Here is a 24,369-nt window from a genome sequence, read left to right as displayed (position 1 = left end):
CGTTTACCTCCAGTATTTGTGCTAAGCTAGGCTAGCGGTGGGTGCGTCAGACAGAGTTACGGCACGCACGGAGATGAGAAGGGTATGTATGGACTTATCTAACTCCGGGGGATACGGTGAATAAGCTAAAGTCCCAAAAAGTGGGCGTGTTCCTTTAACCAACGTACGGTTGGAAAACGCCAACCCATATTGCTCCATGACGTGTCAACGGTCAGGTGGTATTAATAGCATAGGGAGCGGGACGCTTACGATTCTAGGGAGCATTTGATTGGACAGAAGATGTGATGAGAAGCTGAAGTCCACGGTGATGTCATAAAATACCGTGATCCATTTTAGCGGAAGTGAGAGACTGTAAGTTTTTAATTATTTTATTTCCTAAATGCACATGTTGTCATTTTTTTGGAACACACCAGCTTATTCATAACCTTAAGGCTAAAATATTCATACTACAAGCTAAAAAACTTAAATTTTGATTTCAGTGGGCCTTTAAGGGAAATGAATGACAGTATGTTAAAAGGTAAACAATATTGAGAGTGACATTTACTTAAAATGATTATGAATAATACAGGCCCCACCCATCCAAGTCCCCCAGATGCAAGCCCTGCCCTGAATAAAATGCAGGAAAGAACTGAGCCACCCCACCAAAGAGCAGGCAGACAGCAAGGCACAGAGAGTGAGAGAGAGAAAGACACCCATTTACAGCTTTACTGCCTTGTTCAGTCCGTCAGACTTGCTCTCACTGCCACCTCTATCATATCCTCTCCCTCTCTTTCTCTCTGTAGTCTCTTTGAATATTTCTCTCACACACACACACACACACTCATTCAAATACACTCATTCAACTCAGCTCATTCACAGGCACGGGTCAGGCAGCCTCACATTTCACCTTGCTCTGCCTCTGGCTGAGAGGAGAGCCCTGCAAGGTGCAGCCATCACACAGGACACAGGCTCCCGCAACTCAGTCAGGTTGGACTGAGGGACCTGAATGCTCCAGGACAATCTAACAAGACCGAGACGTTTCTTCAGGATGGCATTGCAGAGTTTTCATTCATCACTCTGAAGAGCAAAACCAGAAGACAGCTAGTTACAAGACCATTTTCTTTTTCAAAGAACTTTTACCATCTCTTCTCATGTTCCTGCTAAAGGGGTCTGCGTGAGGCAGAGCACCCAGCGAAGACCAGCATCATGCCGACTACTTGTGCAAGGTGCACCTTGGGAGTCTGACCCATCATGTGCAAATGGACACCTACTACCGCTGGTCTCCACTTCGACCTCACCTTTGCTGGCTCAGCCCTCCCTTCTTATCCTTTTTCCCTGGTATGCCTGTCCTTGCTCTTTCTGGCTTGCTCTGCTCTTGGAGGTTGCCCACCTGGACTGGGGCATGACCCTCTTCATGCGCTGGCACAGGGCACAAACTGCTCTTGGACTCTGGAGCGGCACACACGCAGCTACAACCACCTAGAGGGTGATGTTCGCCTACGACGCCTCTATTCCGCCAACAAGTTCTTTCTCTGCATCGACAAGACGGGCAAGGTGGATGGCACCCGTCGGAAGAATTACGCTGACAGTGAGTAGACACACAGTGTTTTTCTGCATGCATGTGTTCCTGCAGAAAGGGAGTCGTGCTCATTTGGTCTTTATGATTTTTCATTGACTCTCTTATCATTTGAGTTTATGGCTCTTTTAGTCCTCTGCTTGTAGCGTCAGACTTTTTTATTATGTGCATGTACAAAGGTGTTGCTAGGTAGGATTTGTAATACACAAAACACTTCATGGGAATGTGAAGGCCCTTATATTGGCCAACAAAATACTACGTTTTGAAATATGGAAGTCTGTCTCCACCTGTGACTTTATCTCTCATTATTGCAGCTTTATATATCTCCTAATTGCAACGTATCTTATCTTGTGACTTAATATTTCACAATGTGACAATTTCTTGTTACTTGTGACCACATTTGTGAGTTTGTCTTAATTTTTATGTATATAAGTTACCTGTTTTATTTTTTACTCGGAAGAAGAAACTGACTTCTATATTTAAATAAGGGATCAGTTGAACAGGAGAGGATTTGTCAAAACTGAACATCAAGTGTAATCACAACTGTATATTTTGTTTGCAGTTAAGTATAGTTGCATATTCTCATACATATATTCACTGCACACTGTCAGAAAAAAGTGCAAAAATTGTACTTTTAGGTATACAACAGCTTGTAAATGGTGCAGTACCCTTAAAGGGATGACTTTGTACCTCTAAGAGGTGCATATTAATACTTTAGAGTATGTATTAATATGTACTCTTAAGGTTCTGCTGTTAACATTTAAGGGCTAAATAAGTTGCAAAGATGTCCCTTTAAGGGTAAAGCCCCAGTGAAGATTTGAACATTTTTTTTCTTTACTTTGACTATTTTAGCCCCACTGAAAATTGTGGGTGTATGCACATTTTAAAAAAGCAGGTGCAGTTGGTAGAAAGTTGGCAGATTTATACAATGATAAATCCACCAGATGTGCCTGTCATCAGGGTCATCCCATGCTCCTTACAAATCACTTCTCCCTTACCTCCTAATTTGGTTCCATTATCTTTGCACTTGTTTCAGCTGGAGTTTTACGTTATGTCATCCTGTGTCAGGGTTTAGCAGTGGCTTTCCGTTCATTTGAATTTGGGATTGAACTGGTCTGTGTCATGGTGGGTTGACCCTGGTTGTTGTGTATGTGTGTTGTTGCAAAACAGAGTGAGTCAGACTTTTTTCCAGGAAAGTTGCTTTAACTGCTCTGCCACTGTGCAGATCTTAACTGTTGCATGACATTTGTTTATGAGTTTCTGTCTCAGATCAGCTAAGATGCTTGTGCTTAATACAGCTGGGCGAAATTGTACAGCCCTCAGAAGCAATTTGCTTGTGCATTTACTTACCATCCTCTCATTTCCTGTCCCTAAATTAAGGTCCTTTTTAGCAAAGAGGGTCCCCTTCACAGAAAGATATCCTGCATTAATTAGCAGTGCAGAATTTCTCTATATCGCCTTTACTTGCTTTCAGGGTTCACATTAGAGGAAATTTTAGATTTTCACAAAATACAGGTATCATGACTTCTTTCAGTAAACTCAGAATCAAAACTTTGTTTTACATTGATCTTGTTGGTGTTGCTTTGCTGCTGTCCACCTTGTCCTCTGCTTAGCCCTCAGCGTCCGTCAACACTACCGCGTTGCCCAAACAGCCCTGCACTGACTCTCCCTCTCACTTTTTCCAACTCTCGCTCCCAAACTCTCAGGTGCAAAAACAGTTGGAATAAGTCAACGGGCCCTTGGCTAATTGAGGTAGGAAAATATTGTATCAATCCCAGTGAACTGCAGACTGGAACAGCTGAGAGAAGAGGCTTCGATGAAAAGGACTGAAAGATAGATTGAGAGGTAAAAGGATGCAGGGGATATTATTGCATTTGTGCATTGAACAACACACATTTATAGTACGTTTGAGAGTTTCCATACTTAATTCACTAATTTTCAAGATGAGGATTCCTTTAAAGGGCTGTTAATGAGCTAATAACTGCATGTTTGGAAGATTGCTCAAGTTGAATTTGTTAGCAAAATAATTTAAGATAGCACTGTTTGAACAAGGACAAAATTAAGCAACATGACCTGGAGGAAATGTCTTGCATAAGTGTGCAAATGATTTTAGAGCTTAACGGGCTACAAACTAGCCTTGCTTTGGCTCCAATTCCTGAAACTTGTTTTTGTCCAGGTGCTGAATGGAACAAGCACTTTGAGGTTTCAGGATTCAAAGTAGATTGATGTCAATCAACTACAATAAGATTCTCATCGTTCAGTCAATGGCTTTAGTTAATGCAAACTAAACAAGCTTATTTGACTATTATTTCACAGTTGAGTGGAAATGAAGGGTGGTAGTAGTGCACCTGACAGTGCTTATTGACTGTTGGTAGTACAAAAACAGACACAGTCCCAATCCCTTTGCTAGCAACTATTCTGCCGGGTGCATAAGCATGACATTAAAGAGAGCAAACAAGAAAAAAATAGTCAATTTTATGGTTTTACAAGCCCTCTAAACATTGGATTGTGCATGGCAAATTTATGAAATATATACAATTTATATGTTGCTTGCCTCACCTGTCAATGGAAATGTATTTTGCACACATAATGGTGTAGTTTCACAATCTACCAGCGAGGGCTAACAAGCTACCCAGCCAAACTTTGTGAAGACCCATACACTAGTGTGAGTTTCACCTGCTACTCTATCAATAATGGCCTTCAATTTAGCAAATTAGTACATTTTGCTCAAGGCAAGCTATCCATGAAATTAATATTGTAAGTTTCTTTAGATATAATGTTTTTCTAACTAGTAACAAATGTAGTAAAGTACAAGTTTTCTCTAAAAGGCATGAGAAAGAAAAAGAATGGAAATGTCAATCAGACTTCAAAGGTAAAGACTGTAACCATCAACCACCACTTGATAACTAAAGTGGGTTGGTGAGTAAGAAAGTAGATCAATCTTTATCCAATGTTTTCTGTCCATTCTGTTTAAGGATTTCACCTTAGCCAAGGTTGTTTTCTTTTACACTTTTTGTGATGCAGGTACTTAAAACCAGCTTAACTCTTTTTTTCCCCTTAACATTTGGCTTTAAAAAGAACGCTGTTGAAGTCTAGGGCGTATGTGGTTGAGGACATCAAATGCTTGACTTGAGTCCAGGCAACAACACTGTGCTTAAGGAAATAAAGTCATGCGACAGGCATAATCAGAGAAGTCACTTTTGCTAAAATATGGCCACTTTGCAGTTTGCCAGGCCTTTCCCTCTGTTTCTCATTTTCTCTCGTTCTCCTTCTTCCATTTCAGCTGTATTTACAAGAGTTGTGTCATGTTTACCAAGTTTCCCCTCACTTTTCTGCATCTTGCTTTAGATGTTACAGTTTTCCCTTGCCGTGATTTCATAGGTGTGTTGAGCTTGGACCTGAGTCACGGGAAGAAAATCATCCACCCGTTCTGAATATATTGTGGAATTATTTAAAACATATTTCAAAAAGAGAGACTGTCAGTTCATGGACGCCTAGAGGCCACAGAGGAAAGATTGTGCACGACTGAATGCTGGAGAATTCATGGGAGGTGAAAATAAATTCACAATATTATATTATATCACCATATCAGGTCTGTATATGTGTTTTATTAGAAAACCAAATAATTACAGAATGTGTTTGATTACAGACAGCTGAATTCATAAAATTAATTAACAGTCCTCAGAAGTATCGATATATGATGAGACATTAAAGTACTTGGTTGCCTCAAATTTGTTAAAGCGTGAGAGAGCATGTACTCCACTAAGGACCTTTCATAAGTATAGTAGTGAAGCTCCTGGTTTGTGACAGTTTAAGTGGTAAGGGCACATGGGTGCTAGGTGATTCCAGACGCTTCTGGAAAGTCTGGGAATGTTGCTTACATTTAGCCTGTAGGGGCCTCTTGGAGATTTTGGTGCCAGGAAAAAAAAGAAAATCCTACAAATCCAGCCTTTTTAATCCTTCCGATGGACAGTGGTCCAGAGTTAGTGAGAAAAGGCTCGAAATCCATCTCTTGCCAGGTGGTTTTGGCCCTGTGAAAGTGAAAAAGACAGAAACTGACACGCACTCTGAGAGTGGTAGAGATAAAATGTCCTAATTTCTCTAACCTCTTTTCTTTCCAAAGGCCATTTTTGATGTCATGAATGGATAAAAAGACACGTTGCAGTTGTAACCCCTCAGGTCCTACTCGCCCCACTTTTTGAATACGGGTCTCCGGCATAGGAGGTTGGCGCGCTAACAAGGACGCTAAAGACCACAGTCACTCTAGCGCGCCTCCTGAGATCAGGGGAGTGAGGTTTAAATGCAAATCTCTCACTAGCTGGCTTTCGTTACACTCACCCCCCTAAACCTCACTCCCATCCGGGTCACGGCACCAATGTAACCCCTCAGGTCCTACTCTCCCCCTCCCCACTCTGTGCGGGCCTTGAACCCGGGTCTTTGACCGGGGAGGTGGGTGCACTAACAAGAACGCTAAAGTCTTTGGGGTGGAAGTGAGGTTTACATGCACAACTCTCATTAGCTGGCCTCCGTTACACAATTAGTAGTGTGCTGCTAGGTGCAAAGAAGCTGAGTAAAACTACTTTAAAAGCCTTTGCCGAATGGTTGAATCGGCAGTGGACTCGAGGAACGTGCAAGCAGTGATACTACAGTGGCTAATAGGAATACACAAAATCTGGAATTTCTAATCATTCTAAATCATTCTTTAGCCTGATGGAAATCAAACTTTTAAAGCGCATGTAAATGTACTTATTGAGTCACAGAGTGTCAGTTTGAATCTGGTAATCTCTGATGATATTACAAAAACAGCCAACGATAACAACATAAAACTGGGCCTAGTCTTATGATGACTCAACTAATGCAATATATATTTTCATTTAAAGGTTGAGCACTCTATATACCCAGCGGTGCGATTACTGACAGGCAGTCTCATGGTTCAAAAGGTATTGCTCCACTTCTCTCATCTTCGCTAGCCAAACGGTAATGTTTGCAGAAAATTGACCCGAGACCATTTTTTCCTGAATGAGAAGTCATTAGCACTGTTGTTATTATTATTATAACTTTTTGTGAGGGATGTAAAACAAGTATTAATTAGATCAGTTGGGAACCCACAGCTTGGCTAAATCATGCAGTGCCATATGCTGACTAACATCTGCCAAAGCCAACACAGTCCACCTCTCTTGGCTCTGAGGCGAAATTAAACAGACAGACAGACTCGGTCTCATTGTGACTAGGTTCAGGCACTAGGCAGCGGCAAATTGGAGCACCCTCTTGGGATTGTAGTCGCTCTGAATTGACCTTTTGATTAAAGCTGTTCAACTTCAAGCTTAGGTTAACCCAGACGGTGTATCTTGGAGACTCTGAGTGACTACTGTGGGATTCCCATGCATGCATTTATAACAATTTGAGATTTACACATTCTTTGCCAGTCACAGTATATATATATATATATTGTGGTAACATTAATGTCCAAACCTGCCATTTTGGGATAAATATCAGAAGTCGAAATGCTGGCTTATTAAACTGATTTCTCTTAGTCTGAAATGATACACAGGAATTCTGCTGTAATTCTCCCTCTGGGTTTTCTTGTATTTATTAGTGGTTCACCTCATGTTTTGGTGACCTAAATTGGTGCTATTTATCACTTGTCTATTTATAATGATACACCAATTATTGACGTGAATAGAATGGTCTCTTAGGTGTTGCAAGCCCAAGTTTTTAATCAGACCTAAAATCTAAAGGAAACTACTTATAAAATATGGCACGATAAGATTGTGACACACCTAGTGTACGTCTTTACACTTAATTACAGCTGATTAAGTTGTAAAAAACAGCAATAAAATGAGTGAGCCACTAAAAACAGGCCCACCCTTCATCTGCCTGAGGATTCCTATGGCTACCACTGAAAGACTTTGATCACATAATCTAAACTACTTTCTACCATAGATATGTTAATTCATTTAATATTGTGGTTTGCTATAAGTAATGTGACAATGGATTTATAAAATCCCAAGATATACAATGTTTTAGTATGAAATTTAAAGTTTGTGTATACCTGTCCTATGTTTGGAAGTGTGTTGCACAATTTGACATAATCATAGTTCTAAAACAACTTATGTATATAAATCAACATGACAACAAACAACAATATAAAACAGCTTTAAGCAAACAGCCATATCACTATGGTAGCAGTTTATTTACAGTATATTGCTACCGTTCAAAAGTTTGTGGTCAGTTACTTTTTGTTTTTTAAAAGAAATGAATACTGTTCATGAAAGGATGATTTGTTAAATTGATCAAAAGTGACAGTAAAGACATTTATAATGTCACAAAAGATTTCTATTTTAAAACTGTATGCATTAAAGAGTCCTGAAAAACCTCTGTATCACGGTTTCCACAAAAATGTTTAGCACACAACAGTTTTCAACATTGATAATGACAAGAAATGTTTCTTGAGCACCAGATCAGCATTTTAGAATGATTTCTGAAGGATCATGTGACAGTATTTTGTAACAATATTTTACAATATTACTATTTTTTACTGTATTTTTTGATCAAATAAATGCAGCCGTGGTGATTATAAGAGACTTCTTTCAAAAACCGCCCCTAAACTTTTGAACAGTAGTGTATTTGATAGTTACAAAGTTTTATCAGCTTTGTTTTATGTGATAAGACGGGACAATTCTCCGGTCAGCTTTTGATCTAAACCAGTTAAACAGTGTATGTGAGATTTAGAAACTCTTTCCATACCTTATCATAATCAGCTTGTTTGCATGAAATCAGACATAGGACAACAACAAAAGCCGGGCCACTATGAAGGCCAGCTACATGCGCTGAATGTTTTAACAGTTTTATCTCGCCACCTAAAGATGTAAAGTAATCATGATGTGCTGAAATGTGCTGTCCTGAAATGACATAGGGCATTGTCAATGAGCACATTCAACAAAATAAGCCCTAAGCACACAATTGCCCCATGGTGTAAACTGAATTTGTATGTGTTTGCTCACTCAGTTATAGCCTCTAGGATTTGATTTGGCTATTAAAACTTGAATCAGTTTTCAGCTGCGATTAAAGTGATAATAATGATTTATTGTACCTCAAAGTTGGCTTCTTCATTGCAAGTTCACACTGCTTTCCACCAACCTTGTGGTAAGCACGCTATACCTGTAACCGATATGCCACTGCCATCATTAAGACGCTGTCAAGACTGAAACATTATCTCAGTTTCAGTTTCCTGACGCATTTTTCTTTTTGTCTTGCCTCATAATCATCCAGTTGTGATTCAAAAAAAAAAAGAATTGCATATTTTCCCAAACGCTCTTCAATATCGGTTTAGTTTCCCGTGTGGCCAATTAGCTGAATCAACATTTTCAGGATGTATGCTGTTTGTCAATTATGTGATCCTTCATCTGCAAGTTAACACATAGCAGAGCTCACTGTATGTTTATGTATTTATTCATCTTTCTGCATGACTTATCATGGCCAGACCCCACTTTACAAATTAGACGGGTTTTTTTTGTGGTAAAATAAAGACATACAGTGTGTATGACATACAGACATACAAATTACTCTTATGAAATGGTTCTTTGTGTGTTTTTCTTTCACTAAAGAGTTTATCAGAGCAGTTAATGAATCAATATTTGACTCACTTCTGAACTGTAAATTATTGTTATTATTAGTTACTGTCAGTGTGTGTATATATATACAAACACACACACACACACACATGCATACATAGATGGCTTTTTGTAGCTTCAAAAACACACTATTCAATTCCATTACAAAGCTCGGGAGAGCCAGGATTTTATTTAATATAACCTAGGATGGCTTGAGGGTGAACAAATTATGGGATTAATTTCATTTTTGGGTGAACTATTCCTTTAAACATGTTCCACAAAGTTTGACAACCAGACATACTTTTTGTCTTCATTTTGAGCAATGTACTTACATTTTATATCTTCATTTTGTGAATTTGATTGACAAATTCTTGTGCTTGTTCTATTTATACTCATAACAAAATATCAAAAAGTGGCATTTTTTATGTAGAGAGCTCAACACCAACTGATGCTAAGTCTGATGTTAAAGCTCTTTGAAACAAGGGGAGATGTTGTCTTAACTCTCTGTGCTGCTGATATCAGTTGCGAAGTTTCAGGTGTGCTCTGATCAGAAAGTTCCAGACCAAGGTTGAGTGGACAAGGGCCAGAAATCCCCCATGGAGGATAGTGTTAAGGTCAAGGCCTCTCTCGCTAGCTGAGTGATTTGACAGATCTGACAAGAAGCTGATTGCCCCTTTGTGCTGCCTGTCAACTTCCTTTTCGGTCCGTCTCATTTCAGTGCTTTGAAACACAGAGTGAGCTCCAGCCATGGAAAACATCCTGCTTCGGATTGACCAAGTGGAACTCCTTGTCTAAGCTCAGTCGGCCCTGTTTCAAGCACTACCTTCTCTGTTGTCACCGCAACACAACCTTTGTAACTCCGTTGCTATTTTTAGGTTAAGTACTTTGTCAAATTAGAGTAGAACGGGTGATGCAATTGTTTTATGTGCTAGATTATGGTAATTGTTCTGTGTGACAACAGGTATTAAAGGATTAAAAGGTCACTTCAGAATTAAAATTTCCTGATAATTTACTCACCCCCGTGTCATCCAAGGAAACATATCGCCATATCCAAGTTTTCCGCCCTACCCTACCTTTTTGAACCGGAACATGCATGACCTTTCAAAGCGATTACGTAATGCGTGGCGTATCGCAGTGCTAGTGCAAGACGAGCATTTGTGGTTAAAAAGTATCTATATATATTTTTTGTTTGTTTGTTTTGAACAAGATAAGATCGTTTCGCTAGATAAGACCCTTATTCCTTGGCTGGGATCGTGTAGAGCCCTTTGAAGCTACATTGAAAATCCTGGAATGTTTTTCTCAAAAACCTTAATTTATTTTCGACTGAAGAAAGAAAGACATGAACATCTTGGATGACGTGGGGGTGAGTAAATTATCAGGACATTTTAATTCTGAAGTGAATAAAACCTTTAAGCCCTCTAGATTCATATAGGTTCTGGAGAAGTTAAACCATAGCCTTGTTTGAATAAGCCCTACACGTATTTGCAAGGGTGAGGTAGTATGCTCTCGTCCCCAAGCCTGATTTTAGTCAGGACAACTGCATCTGCATTTTGGCAGGTGGACGGTTCTCCTCTCATGCAACTTGGTGCAATTAACCACATTTCGACAATGACCTCAGCCTTAATCCTGGGCCTTTTGATAGCGCTGGCTGCAGAAAACAACAGAAGCCTTGAGTCACAAAATAGCCCTTGAATCCGCTTGTAACTATCCGTACGGGCCATTGATGTCTACCCGCTTGCTGGCACAGGAAGTGATGCGTGATTTGGAGGCACTGCTGCACACCCTCTCCTTGATTAAAGAAAAGCCTATTTATGGGGTCCTGCTTTCTTTCCGTGCCACCTCACGCATTTTAGTACCTCATAAGACCAGACACACCAGACCATGTCTTTGTTAACCTCTTGCGCCTTCTCAGTCCTCACGACAGAGGCACCGCTTGCCCTCCGGCATGCTAAAACTCTTAGTGGGTGGGTGAATGTCTGCTAGTTTTTTCAATGAGAAAAAATGCTAGCAAGGGAACCATCCTGAGGGTTTGGTTTCACATGAGAAAGAAGCCAGATATGTACTATTCAGCCTTTAGGAGCAATAGAAATCGGTCTTGTTGAAGGTCTGGCCACTAGTTTGCGACCACCAGTGCAGTCATAGCAACAAGATACATTTTTTTGAGAATTTGCTTGAATACGAGTCCATTTAATCTTATTGCACTGGCAAATTGATTCCACTTGTATTAAGTATAAACCACTTAAAAACAAGTGAATAAATCTGCCAGTGCAGGAAAAGAAGACACATTTTCTGTGAGAAAATTTGGCGGGATGAACATTGAAGTGTCTCAATGGACTTTGTGGGCCATACAGTGAGTAAATCGGCCATTCTGGGATCTTGTTTTAGGGGTTGATTATACTTGGCCTCTGACCCTGGATCAATTGACTCTGGAAGTGGTCTCTTTATCTGGGACAGTAATTAACTAATGAAAGACTTCCTGTGCCTTTTAAGAATCTCTTATCTCTGAGTCTCAGTTCTAAATCTCGATATCAGTGTTCTAAACACATTTCTACCATACACACATGTAACAATGTGAAAAAAAAAAGTTATTTAGCTAGTTCGTCCCAGACAGATCAGTCATTTGAATTCAATGAGCAAATGTAGTAATTTGTGCAATTGTAATAAGCCAAATATGTATAAATAAAGCCACGCAAAAACTCAAATTCTGGCTTAAAGTCCACCAAAGTGCTCAATATTTGTATCTCTTTTATGTGTCTTTCAACCTTTCAGTCACAAACTTCACACATTTACAAAAATGAAACGTTTCTACAGCGTTAGGGGAACCGGTCAGTGACAGAAAGAGCTGTCTGTAAGTTTGACAAGGCAGACAAACTGACAGAAAGAAACTTGGGGCCCTAGCTAAGTCTCGCTTTGTCCCCGTCTGACCCCTGCTCTCCTTCCTGGCCTCTGTGCCTCTCACCTGGGCCGTCTCTCTGTGTGCGGGGGGTAATGGGATACCTGTCACTGGCTCTAATGGCCTTTGAAGGACCTGGCTAATCCCAAGAGCTTGCATTCAGCGAGCCATAAAAGCAAAACGAGGCCAAGGGCAGGCCCCTGAAACTGTAACAGCTCTGAATTGTGTGAGAGGGAACGTCACCCAAGTGTGCAACCCTGGCAAATGAGTGTGATAATGGACTCTCAACTGAGTTAAAGTGCCTTGATGCTTGTGGTTCAAATTTGCACATCCTCACTTGCCGACACAATAGCAACTGAACGGCTATAGGGATGCACACTATATCGGTACCATAACGGTTATCGGTCGATATTGGATATTTAATTGTAAATATTTATAACCCATAATTTAACATTTGGATGACCTTTCCAGTCATCTAACATTAATTTAAATTTCACCTTAAAAAACAATACTAATTTAATAATCTTTAGCAAATCTCATAATGCATATCCATTCTATTTTCATATTTTTCATATTGTACAAGTTCCATACTGTATGATGCACCATTTAAAATAGTTGATTTTAGTGTTTCATTTTTTATGTATTTAGACAATATAGTTATAGAAGTTAGCCAGAATTTGAAATATCGGTGCATCCTCCAACAATGCAAATTTTAGAATACGAATAAATAGAGATAAATAACTTAAATATGTATAATCCTGTGTGTGTGTGTTGGAATAAGTATCATCTTCAGTATTTGGGGCTGTAGATCAGTTTCAGTATTAAGGATAAATGGTGTTTTCCAACCATGACCATTTGGTGCATGAAATAGAATATTCTATTTTATTCTTTATTTTATTCAGTAAAGCTTGAGTGAATATGACATGCACTTTATTATACTGGAGCCCTATGAAACACATGGCGAGAAGTAAAGACCAAGTCTGAAACAGATGTTTCACATTACAGCCAATGGACATTTATGAGACTGGACAGTAAATGCTTGGCAGAGTTATTTAACTTCAATGTGTGTGACCTGGTCAAAAATATTTTTATTTGATTTTATTTTTAAAACATGGTGCAGTTTTCATCAGTTTTTACAGGAACTGGAGCATGAGTTCCTATTTGCTTTTGTTCATGTTGTCTGAAATATGTCAATATTATAGTCCATATTATATCCCAGTAGAGAGGTGCATGTGTGCAGGTGTGAACTAGATTATATACCGATAATTGAGACATTTTTTATATTTATGTGATATATATGTATTATACACTTAGTACATTTTTAAAAACACTAATAATTCATAATTCGCAACACTGTTAAATTAAATCTTTAGCAAATCTCAAAATGAATAATATATATATATTTTTTAATAAGTATTTTACTAAGCTGTGATGCCAAAATTCACTATTGAATTTCAAACAAGATAAAATAAAATATTTTATTTAAAATTTATTCTGGCAAAAAAAGTATACATTTTAATATCGGCCATTAAAACTCTGTGAGTCTCTTGGGAAGTGTTTATAACTAGGAAAAAAAGTATTGTGCGGTTCTCTACTCTTGTTCTTTACGCTTGGTTCTCTAAAACTGGACCAAGACCACTGCGCATCTTGTTCAAAAATCTCTATTTAACGACCAATTTAATTGTGAAAAAGGGCATGTTTACCTCACACGCAGGCCTCTGGTGCAATGGATAGCAGACTAATAGGATGAGAAAGACTGATGTTATCAAAGCCAGCGTAGTTTAACACACACCACCCCACCCCCTGGAGATGGCAAGAATGTGGGAACGAAGAGAGAAATCAGGCCAGGCAAAGAATCGCCTCAGCCGCGTCCATTCTTTGCACTCTCGTTGTTTCTTTCATCCCTTTCACCGTTTTCGCAGTAAGAACAGACCAAAAGGCATGCGAGTACATCTGAACAAACCATTGTCCTGCTTCTAAATGGCAAAAACCGGTGCATATTTGTTATGCATTTCTTCAGCCCCCAAAAACGCTTTTATTGTGAATTAATCAGTAACTTCTCATACATTCAGTTTCATATAGAAAATCAATTGACTTGCAGTTGAAACGGCGTCCGTTTATTTAGTGTTGAAAATGTCAAGAAATGTCTAGCTTTTTTCCACACATTCAGCTTAGAGGGAGCTTGGAAACCGTTATTATAAACAGCTTAGCTGTACACATTTATTACATCAATAACAACCATAAGTTATGTTTATGGCTGTGTAGGGTGTCATGGGATCTAAATAAGACATGGGAATCATTACTATAGACTTTAACGCCTTGACAGACTTACGTAATTTGAATAATATATAGTAATATGAAGCCAAGGTGGAAAATTGCGCTAAATACTGGAGCATAGACAAGTTATATTTGTATACTAAGACAGTTCCATTAAGGTTACAGGGTCATTTTGACAATCCGCCATTATATGTACTGTATATGTGTGGTGTGTATGGATGGAGGGGTTTTCCATAAGTGAAAGAGTAGCAGTGTAGAAGAGGTTTGTGAGTGTAGAGGAGACGTGTGTCATAGCCTGTAACCTTTGGAGACTTCGTATAGTTATGACGCATGTCCGTAAACACAGGCTGGAGCTTCTCAGCTGCTCACTGGAATACTTTTAGGATCGTTCAGCTGTTAATTAGCTCATAAATTTAACAACCCCGCAGAAGCCGTTTCTGCATACAAGTGAAGTTGTTTGACCACACCTGTGGTCAGTGTGGAGCTTCATGCCAGGACAAGTTGTAAAATGTTAGTTTATACCATAAACATTCATTTTCGGATTAAAACCATTATGAAATTACTTGAACCCAACTGAAAACACGAAATAAACTTTAGACTTGAATCCAGACAGTTCTTTAGACTCGAATCCAATGACGGCCCCAAAACATATCTAGAGACCAGTATAATAAAACCATTATGAAATTAAGTCTCGGTTATATTCCCCAATTGGCTGCATTCATTTGATCAAAAATACAGTAAAACCATAGAATTTCATACATTTTTAGTCAAATTTAGTATGGAAAATGTCCATCTAGGACTAGGAATAGCATCAGATGATAACCTCTTTTCCCAGGGCACCAGTAAAAATTCGATTTTGACTGTAACATGGTCCAAAAGTAGGGCAGAGCGGTTTCCCGCACACTTGAAACTCAAGCCGTCTAAAGCGGCGGTGACTATGGTGGGCTCACGGCCTGAACGCTCATCCCACACACACAGGCCTAGAGTTCATTGGGCTCAAGAGCACCTAGGAGGAGGCTGATCTGATCAAAGGTGCTGGTCACGGCCATTAGGCACAGCAATAAGGACCCAGCATGAAAAGGTTGTGATCTGAAAAGGGTTAGGAAAGAAAAGGAGAAAAAACAACATCAGGACCCTCTAAAGGAAGAAAGCAAACTGTGAAAAAATTGAAAAGGTACGTCAATCAACTACAAGCACCCAGTTGGACACAAGAGATTCCCAGGCTTTCACCCGAAGGGGCGACAGGCCAGAGAGGGCTGCTGGAGGGGGCAACCTGGGAAATTAAAGACCCTCTTTAAAAAGCACGTAAGGGAGGGAGTTCGCAGGAGAAACTTAGCTCCATCTTTCACCCTGTCGACCCCTTCCTTCTCTTTTAATTGATGTGGGTGGAACTTTGCTCTGTGTGACAAAAGCCGGGTCATTAATGAGACCTTGTCAGCTTCCAAATCTCAGGTATGTAACAAAGGCCTTTTGGGAGCAAAGGGCCAGTTGAAGGAAACATAATTTTAGGAACCTCCTGACCTCCGCCCTGGCTTTCCTTATTACCAGCATCTACATCCCGCGTTCTCCACCAACTCCTCCTTCTGCTCCTCTCACCCGACGATAATTCTGACAAAGGAATCGCTTTGAGAGCTCCTTCCTGCTTTTTTTTTTTTTTTTTTTTTACTGATTTGCTTTCAATGTCAAAAAGGGCTGAATGATCTGAAGATGGGCTCACTTCCAAAAAGTAAAGGGTGGGAGATTAAGGCAAAAGTGAAAGAGTAAAAAGACTGTGCAAAAGGGCTTTCAGAGGTTACATGTGAGATGGGAAGAATGGGTAGTCAACACTTGACTAAGTCTGTAGAAATGAGGATTTTGCTTGTAATAGTTCAAGCAGCTTATTGCCATCTCCGGCCAAAACATGTCAAAGGTCAAGCGAGTTTCCCGAACATGAGACGAAAACAAACTCGACGCTATTTAACTGAAATTATTTTCACCTACAAAACTCGCTGGCATCTTGCACAATTCTTTCATTAAAATGTAAAAAAAAATACTATTGGAAAAAAAGCACAATGAAAAAAGAAAAGAAAATTCTCACATCAATTACTCACCTTTGTCGTTCCAAACCTGCAAGACTTTCGTTCATCTTCGGAACACAAATTAAGATCTTTTTGATGAAATCTGAGAGATTTCTGTCCCTTCATTGACAGATACGCAACCACTGCTTTGACGCTTCAAAAAGAATAAAAACCTGTTCATAATAAAGTGAGCGAGTTTCTTCAGAAAACTTGTGTTTAAGATGAACGAAAGTCTTACGGGTTTGGAACGACATGAGGGTGAGTAAAGGGTGAACTATCCCTTTAACTACACACTAAAATTGCCGTATTACTTCACTGATGTACAACGGTTTTATGTGTTCGATTCATCTCATTTGAGTCATTCTGTCGAGATTTGGACTGTAGTTGCATTGTAAAGATTGACCTTTGCAGTACTTTATTTCTTTCAAGGTTTTTAGGTTGTGTTGGACTGGGCATTTTCATGATAAATTGAATTCCTTGAACACTCCACAGACCATGAGCTTAGGACACAATAGAGGACATTTTCAAAGGGAATAAAGATTAATAAAGGTCCAACTTGGCTCTACAGGTGTTTGGTCATGCGTCAAGAACTTTAATAATTTCACCTAGACAAATCTGCACAGAATATCCATTGGATTTTCTCAACTGTGGTTCAGCTGAGGCTGGTTCAAATAATGGTGAAGAATAGACGTATGGACTTCTATTCAACAAAGTATCATTTATATGAAAATTTGATGCTTTTTTGTCTTTTCCTTTTTTAGAAAGAGACGTTTTTTGCGCATTAAATAAAACCACTCTGAATCAGTTCTTTATTTAGGACGTTTTCCTGAATTGGACTTGACTCACACCTTTGAGCAGCTATAATGAAAATGAGAAGAAACCGCACTTACTTCAGACACCGGTGCTTTTCATTTGACTCGACCGTTGCTCATAAACTCAATGTGAGCTCCAATCATCTGGATGTCTTATGAGCTGTTTGCACGCGTCCATCACCAAAGCTACCATGATTGTAAACACGGCAAGTAAATAACATATTGACCTTCAAAGCACAAACATTATTGAATGAGGTGGCACCTGAATGATCTATCAGCATGTCCTTATGATGGACTATGTTACCAATATGTGAAGAAAGACGTTATTTATCACTTTATGTGCCTGTCAGCTGTATTAGACTTCTCATGCTTGCCAAGTGAATTTCTTTACATTTATTATTATTATTTATGATCTATTTTTTTTTTTTCTAGCTTTTTCTAAGTTGTTACATTTTAAATTACATTTATTCCATTTGACATACATAGAATACATTGTAAATTGTTTTGGATAAAAGCATCTGCCAGATAAATGCTATAAAAATCTGATGTGTATATATATATATATATATATATATATATATATATATATATATATATACGTAAAAAATATGTATATATAAAAACGTATATAAAAATGTGTGTGTATGTATGTGTATATATATATATATTTATATATATATATATATATATATATATATATATATATATATATACACACATTTATTTGGTCAAGCGTTATGTGTTATTTTGGTCATGCGTCATATATATATATATATATATATATATATATATATATATATGTATATATATATATATATATACATACATATAATATGCAAGCATGGGAATACTTGTTTGATTTTTGCTTTTAGAGTTTACCACAAAAATACATATGAAAGATGGTTGTTATATGGACATTAAGTTGGTGCAGTATCTTCCATCGTATCAGTGTCTGTGATTTAATTTCCAAACCCATTGGAAATGACATACGGTCAAGGATTTTACTCTATCACTACATTTTCTATTCCATTTTTTCCAAGCTACCATTTTCGGATAGAACAGTGTTTTTTATCATAATAAAACATGTATAATTCAACAAGTACATTCATCCCAGGAAGTGCCACAAAGTTGCGGACGATAATTAGTCAATGAGTTTAAACTGGAAGAAATGGCTGTTGAGAAATGACTACACCTGCTCAAACCTGACGGCGAGGGTTTATTCAGTCACAGCTCAAAAGCTTTAACCAGGATCCCAAACCCAATTTCTTCGGTCTACCACCTGCAACACATGTGTTCAACAGAACCGCCTTCCTGTGTTTTTTTTTTTGTGTTCATTTCCCAACTGGCACTAGGTCAACATCTCATTCAGCACCTTGATGTGTTACAGTGTTTACAGTCCAAAGCCAACAGCTGATTCGTCTGCACCGTTTCCCCTTGCAGTATTATAGAGAGGCACCCAGCTGACACCAAATGGTTTGCAGCGTTTTGTATTTTTCCCCTTTTAAGCTGCTTTTTATGAGCCTTAAAAAGTATTGGATGCTCCGGAGATAACATCAGACATTAAGAAGTATGTGATGTAATGGAGAGGAACACTCTCAGAAAGCATTCAAGTCTTTTTCACAGATTTCCAGGACAATCTCAGGTCATCTCCAAAACAATCTGTTCTATTGTCATGACAAAAGGACCAGCCTCCATTTTAGAGCAAAAACAGCATTAGAAAAACTTTGCTTGATGGACATCCTACCACAATCAATCTGAAACTAAATTGCCAGATCACAAAAAAAGGATTGCTTTAGATATAATCAAATAGGTGAAATGTTTGACATCCATTGAGCGCATGTTGAAAAATACATCGAAACTGAAAAATAATGGGAAAACAGCGGTGGAATGCAAAAATGCATTCAGTGAATGGCCCCTTAAACTCTGTCTCAAACATTTTTCAAACATTGTGAAAAAAAGACAAAAAAATGTCAAATGTCAACTGTTTTGATTTGTTGCAAATTCATATAAATTCTCAAGACCTCATTTGTACGTTTTCATACGTTCTGCTCTGTGTGTTTTGGGGTGGGTTATGGATTAATCTTAATACTTGTTTTTAGAGAGAGATTAGAAAGAGGTTGTCATTCAAGCCATATACAGGTTATACAAATCATACAGTTTCATACTAATCACAAAAATTCTTACACAACTGCACACTTAAAAAGTAGCTAAATCTCATGAGTTGGGGTTGAAAATGTTTATTCACTTGACCTACATTTTGCATGTGTAAACATATTGGCAATACCAAGCTAAAGTGTTTTTTTTTTATGCAACATAAATGTATTTACATTTTGAAAACCCTATCTTTGACCAAAATTGTTTACTATTTTGTCATTCTTGTGAGCAACCAACAGAAAAGACGTGCATTTATCAAAAAAAAAAAAAAAAAAAAATCAAACTATTTTGTCAGCTACAATTGGCAAGTACATCTGAAATCAGTTGTATTTGTCAAAAATAAAATGTGTTAATTTACTTGCAACTTATGTACGTATAAAGTTACGTTTTTACACGTAACGTTACCCCCAAAACTGGCCATAACATCAATCTAGCATTTTGCTGTTTCTACACTTTTCGTTCATTATGCCATAAGTGCCACATTAGTTTAAAAAACAAAACAAAACATGTCTGGAAAGGTTGTTCTTAATGGGATTCACAAAGAGCATCATTCAAACTGGCCTATTGTAGTGTGTCCTGTTTTTTCTTGTCCTGCGAGGAAAAAAAAAGCCCATCCCTTGAGCATATGGATGCCTGGTGTTCTAATCAGTAATGATAGAGTGGCTTTTGATGGAGAAACTCACCCTTTCTAAACCAGACTTCTGTTCTTTTTTCCCCTCCTCAGGTCTGATGGAAATCCGATCTGTCAGTGTGGGAGTTGTCGCCATCAAATCTGTCAGCACCGGCCTGTACTTAGCTATGTCCAAAAAGGGAACACTCTTCGGATCGGTAGGTACATCGAATGACAGTGTTTCGGCATCTTTTAGTATTAGCGTTTTTGTGAATCACAGACGTTTGAAACATGTTGGTCATCCAGTGAATATCCATATTTTGACTGTTAATACTGTGATTTAACTCAGACTAGGTCATTACGGGAATCTGCGGTATCTTACTGTTTTTGTGAAGTTGGTGCGTGCCACCAGACAGTTGTTTGTGGCTTGTTTAATGAAGACGCCCCATTGCATGGTGCGTTTTAACTGCACTCTGAGAAATCTCACCCTGGCAATCTGTCACCCAGCCATGATAAGATGGCTTACAGATGGCTATATCTGCCCTCCGATCCCCAGAGTAAACATGACAAACCTTGGGAATCACTCGAGGCCTAAGCACCCTTCTTTTCTTACTCTTTTGAATGATTATTAGTCACATTCACTCATTCCACAGTGATCTTATCGGACTGTAAAGCTGCCTCGATCGGGACTCTAAGTGTTATTGTCATCATCCTTTTTGTCCGTTTTTAAGTTAATAGCTTTATCCAGCTGTGGCAGAGTGGCAAAGCTCTTTTGGCCTCGTCAGGCAGCTTTTTGAGCCCATGCGAGACGGTGACGGTTGATTTACAATGACAGGCTGGTTGAGATAAATAGAAATGCGTAATGGGTACACAATGGGATGCTTGGAACATTACTCACTCTCAGATTTACCTAGGACATAAACACATTTTCTGGATTTGGGGATCCAAATGTAATTCTTCAATAAAATGGCTGAGCCAAATATTGGGGTGTGGGTCCTAGTGAAAAAATAACCTACCAAAATACATTTATTTCACACTAAGTATAGTACAAACCCATTAACATATTTACTGACAAATAGTTTTAAACTTACTGATATAAATATTATAATTAAACTTTATTTGGAGTAATTCTTTATTGCACAATGCACATTTCTTTAATACTAAGCCTAACATGTGTTTTAATGTCATTATTATTAAGGATAGTATTATCACTGTATAATATCAGTCTTTAAATGCAAGATATTTAAAGTGTATCTAAAGTATACTTGCAGTATAGTTCCATTTCAGCACAATCAAATATCTTTGGTTGAACCACAGCACTACTTCCAGATAACTAAAGTGTGTTAAGTACAAAATTAGTTGTTTCAATTTGGCAAACTTTAAGTATAACAATTTACTATACCAAAAGTACAATTGCAGTGTATATCAAGTACATAAATATGTAAATGTATTTGTAGTATACTTAGCATAAAAGAAATGTATTTTAAACACATTTTGGTACATTTATTTTTCACTAGGGGGTGGTTACAGACCTGAAAAAAAATTATAATATAGATTTTGAAACATATTTGCAACCTTGAGGTACTAAAAGCCATTATATAAAAATATGTTATTATTGTTGTTGTTAATAATAATAGTATTAATAATAATATATGTTTGCCCATTTTATAGTATATTTTCAATATAATTTTTTTTTCAAATATATATATATATTTTAAATAAAAATACATTTCACAATTGAACAGTTCTTTTCTTGCCGTTTGAAGTACATTTTGTACATAGTATTCAGCTTTTTTTTTTTTTTTTGCCTTAGCCAAGTTTTAGATGAAATGTATCTTAAATTATATATATATATATATATATATATATATATATATATATATATATATACAGTAGCCTATATAAACTTTTTAAAAAAAGTTTTTTTTTCAAATTAAAGATAAATTTCATCTAAAACTTGGCGAAGGCAAAAAATTGCTAAATACTATGTTAAGGAAATTATAGATATATAATTTCCGCTGTTTACAACATATATTTAGCATATATTTGAAATCTATTATGTCCAGATAATTATATATTTTTTATTTTTTTGGGACTGCCTTAATAAAAAGGACCTCTTGCTACTAAAAACAATCCAGTGACTAGTAGGTCAATCAGCACATTTGCATCAATTAAACGACATACCATTTTATTCCTCTAAAGTAAAATTAAATTTTAATTAATAAAAAATAACATGATGAAATTTTGCCCAATTTTAAAGAATATTTCTGTCAAAAGACATCTAAAACAAGAACTGTGTAAATAATAATAATAATAATAACTGCATGTCTTAAACTACAGTAAATATTTTGATGCTGTCAACAAGTAACTCATCCTGCAATCTTCATTTGACCAATTTCAGGTCAGATACAACCCCAGCTGCAAGTTCAAAGAGCGCATCGAAGAGAACGGCTATAACACCTACGCCTCCCTGCGCTGGAAGCACAGGGGGAGGCAGATGTTCGTGTCGCTGAACGGCCGAGGGAAACCCCGCAGAGGACACAAAGCTAGACGGAGACACCCATCTACTCATTTCCTCCCTATGCTGCCCACATAGCTGGACTCTTCCTCATGAGCAATGCTGTGCCATCTGCATTTGATGGGGACTTATTAAATGTTATTAAGTTCTTGTTTGTCTGTTTTGTTTTTCTGAGTACTGCCGCACAGTACATTAACTTATTACTCTGTCTTCTGGCTCAGCTTAAGACCCAGTAATGTTTAAAGCAATGCTGTTAATATGATGTACAGGTTATGTATTAATGTTGTTGTTGAGTTAACTAGGTGTTTACTGCATCCATTTGTATGGCAGATTTCTCATAGAGATCACCAACCCAATCTTACTGGAAAAATGTGCCTCATACATTTTTGCAAAACCTATTCATACAATTCACTGCAGTTTCCGGCTGAAATTAACACTATAATGACAGCTTTTATTCCTTTTCATAGAACTAATGATTATGGGGTATTTTATTATCTCTAATAAAATACTTTTCATAAAACGTCTTTTTCTTAAGACTAAGAAACACTCAAAAAGCTTTCACCATAATTATTGCATGATTTGTAGGCTAATTTATTTTAATGACAGCCTAGGCTACTGTAACCAGCTTATACTGTTCAAAAGTATGGGGTCAGTCAATTTTTTTTTTTTTTTAAGATGTTAATAATTTTATTCAGAAAGGACACATTAAACTGATCAAAAGTCACAGTAAAGGCATTTATAATGTAAGAAAGATTTGTATTTCAAATGAATGAACTTACAATTCATTAAAAATCCACAAAAATATTAAGCAACACGGTGCTCAACATTTAATATGTATATTTTATATTATATAATATTATATACCTATAATACTGTAATCAGAAATGTTTCTTGAGCAGCAAATCATCATATTATTTCTGAAGGATCATGTGACATTGAAGACTGGAGTAATGATGCTGAAAATTCACCTTTGCCATCACAGGAATAAATTACATGTTTTAAATATAGGCTATTACAACTTTCTTTTGCTTACATTGTCGGTAGGATTTAGTGTATGTTTTCTTCACTTTAAAATAGATAGAGAATTAAACTTTTAGTGCCACTCACTTGACAATTCATTTCCGAACTGCTGTGATACGTGCAAATAGCAGAAAATGCTTTCGTCATGTTAGTTTGTTCCGGCAAAAACTACGTATTTGGTGCTATTTCACTTATGCCGCGATACGCGCAAAAAGCAATATAATATCATTTTGCAAAAATATCGCCACAGGCACGTTTTTTTCTTGAGACTGGGTTGGACATCACATCACAATTGGCGATTGCATTTTAGAAAAGCAACGGTTGTTTAATTTTTCTTTTTTTTTCTTTCTTTTTTTAAGTCCACAACACAGTTGTACCTTGAAACATGGGCTACGTCCGAAATTGCATAGCCTACTCTCTTGAGCAGGTAGGCCTACGTATTTTGAATAAGTAATTACTTCACGACCCCTAAAAAAAGTATGTTCTATATATAGTATGAATGTGTGTAGTATGAATGTAATCTGGACATACTACATCCGCCATATTGTCATTATCATGTGACCTACCAGCGTCAGTTGCGTCGCATCACCTCCATTCACAAATCCTCTCCCGTGGCCTCATGGGTAAAGTGTCCATCCTATGCACGCTTCAGAATCTCACCGGAAGTAGGTCAACTGAATACTTTTTGCCTACTGTTTTATGAGTATTGTGAATTCGGACATACTATTCTTGTCACATACTGTGTTTCGCCTATATAGTAGGGAAGTATGCGATTTCAGATGCAGCCATGAATTTGGAAACTACAATATCAGTGTGAAAGCCCTTTTCAGTACAAACAAAAAAATATAATTACGACTTTA

General features: G+C 37.6%; 1 protein-coding gene across 1 annotated transcript; it reads left to right on the top strand.

Annotated features, from left to right (window-relative positions):
* Nucleotides 1–640: 640 nt before the first annotated feature.
* On the top strand, nt 641–23,068 carry LOC311084315 (fibroblast growth factor 22-like). Its single transcript, XM_084116269.1, has 3 exons — nt 641–1,567; nt 20,086–20,189; nt 22,373–23,068. The coding sequence occupies exons 1-3, from the start codon at nt 1,231–1,233 to the stop codon at nt 22,565–22,567; spliced, it is 636 nt and encodes a 211-aa protein (XP_083972395.1). The 5' UTR covers nt 641–1,230; the 3' UTR covers nt 22,568–23,068.
* Nucleotides 23,069–24,369: the final 1,301 nt, after the last annotated feature.

This window comes from Abramis brama (genome assembly GCF_963993115.1).
Source record: "Abramis brama genome assembly, chromosome: 6".
Taxonomy (NCBI): domain Eukaryota; kingdom Metazoa; phylum Chordata; class Actinopteri; order Cypriniformes; family Leuciscidae; genus Abramis; species Abramis brama.
This window is presented reverse-complemented; position numbering and strand designations above follow the sequence as displayed.

Excerpts from the sequence above, each read along its gene's own strand:
- LOC311084315 (XM_084116269.1), top strand. The coding sequence starts at position 1,231 with ATGTGCAAATGGACACCTACTACCGCTGGTCTCCACTTCGACCTCACC. Across the intron at positions 1,568-20,085 it reads TCGGAAGAATTACGCTGACA|GTCTGATGGAAATCCGATCT; the intron begins GTGAGTAGACAC and ends TCCCCTCCTCAG. Across the intron at positions 20,190-22,372 it reads AGGGAACACTCTTCGGATCG|GTCAGATACAACCCCAGCTG; the intron begins GTAGGTACATCG and ends GACCAATTTCAG.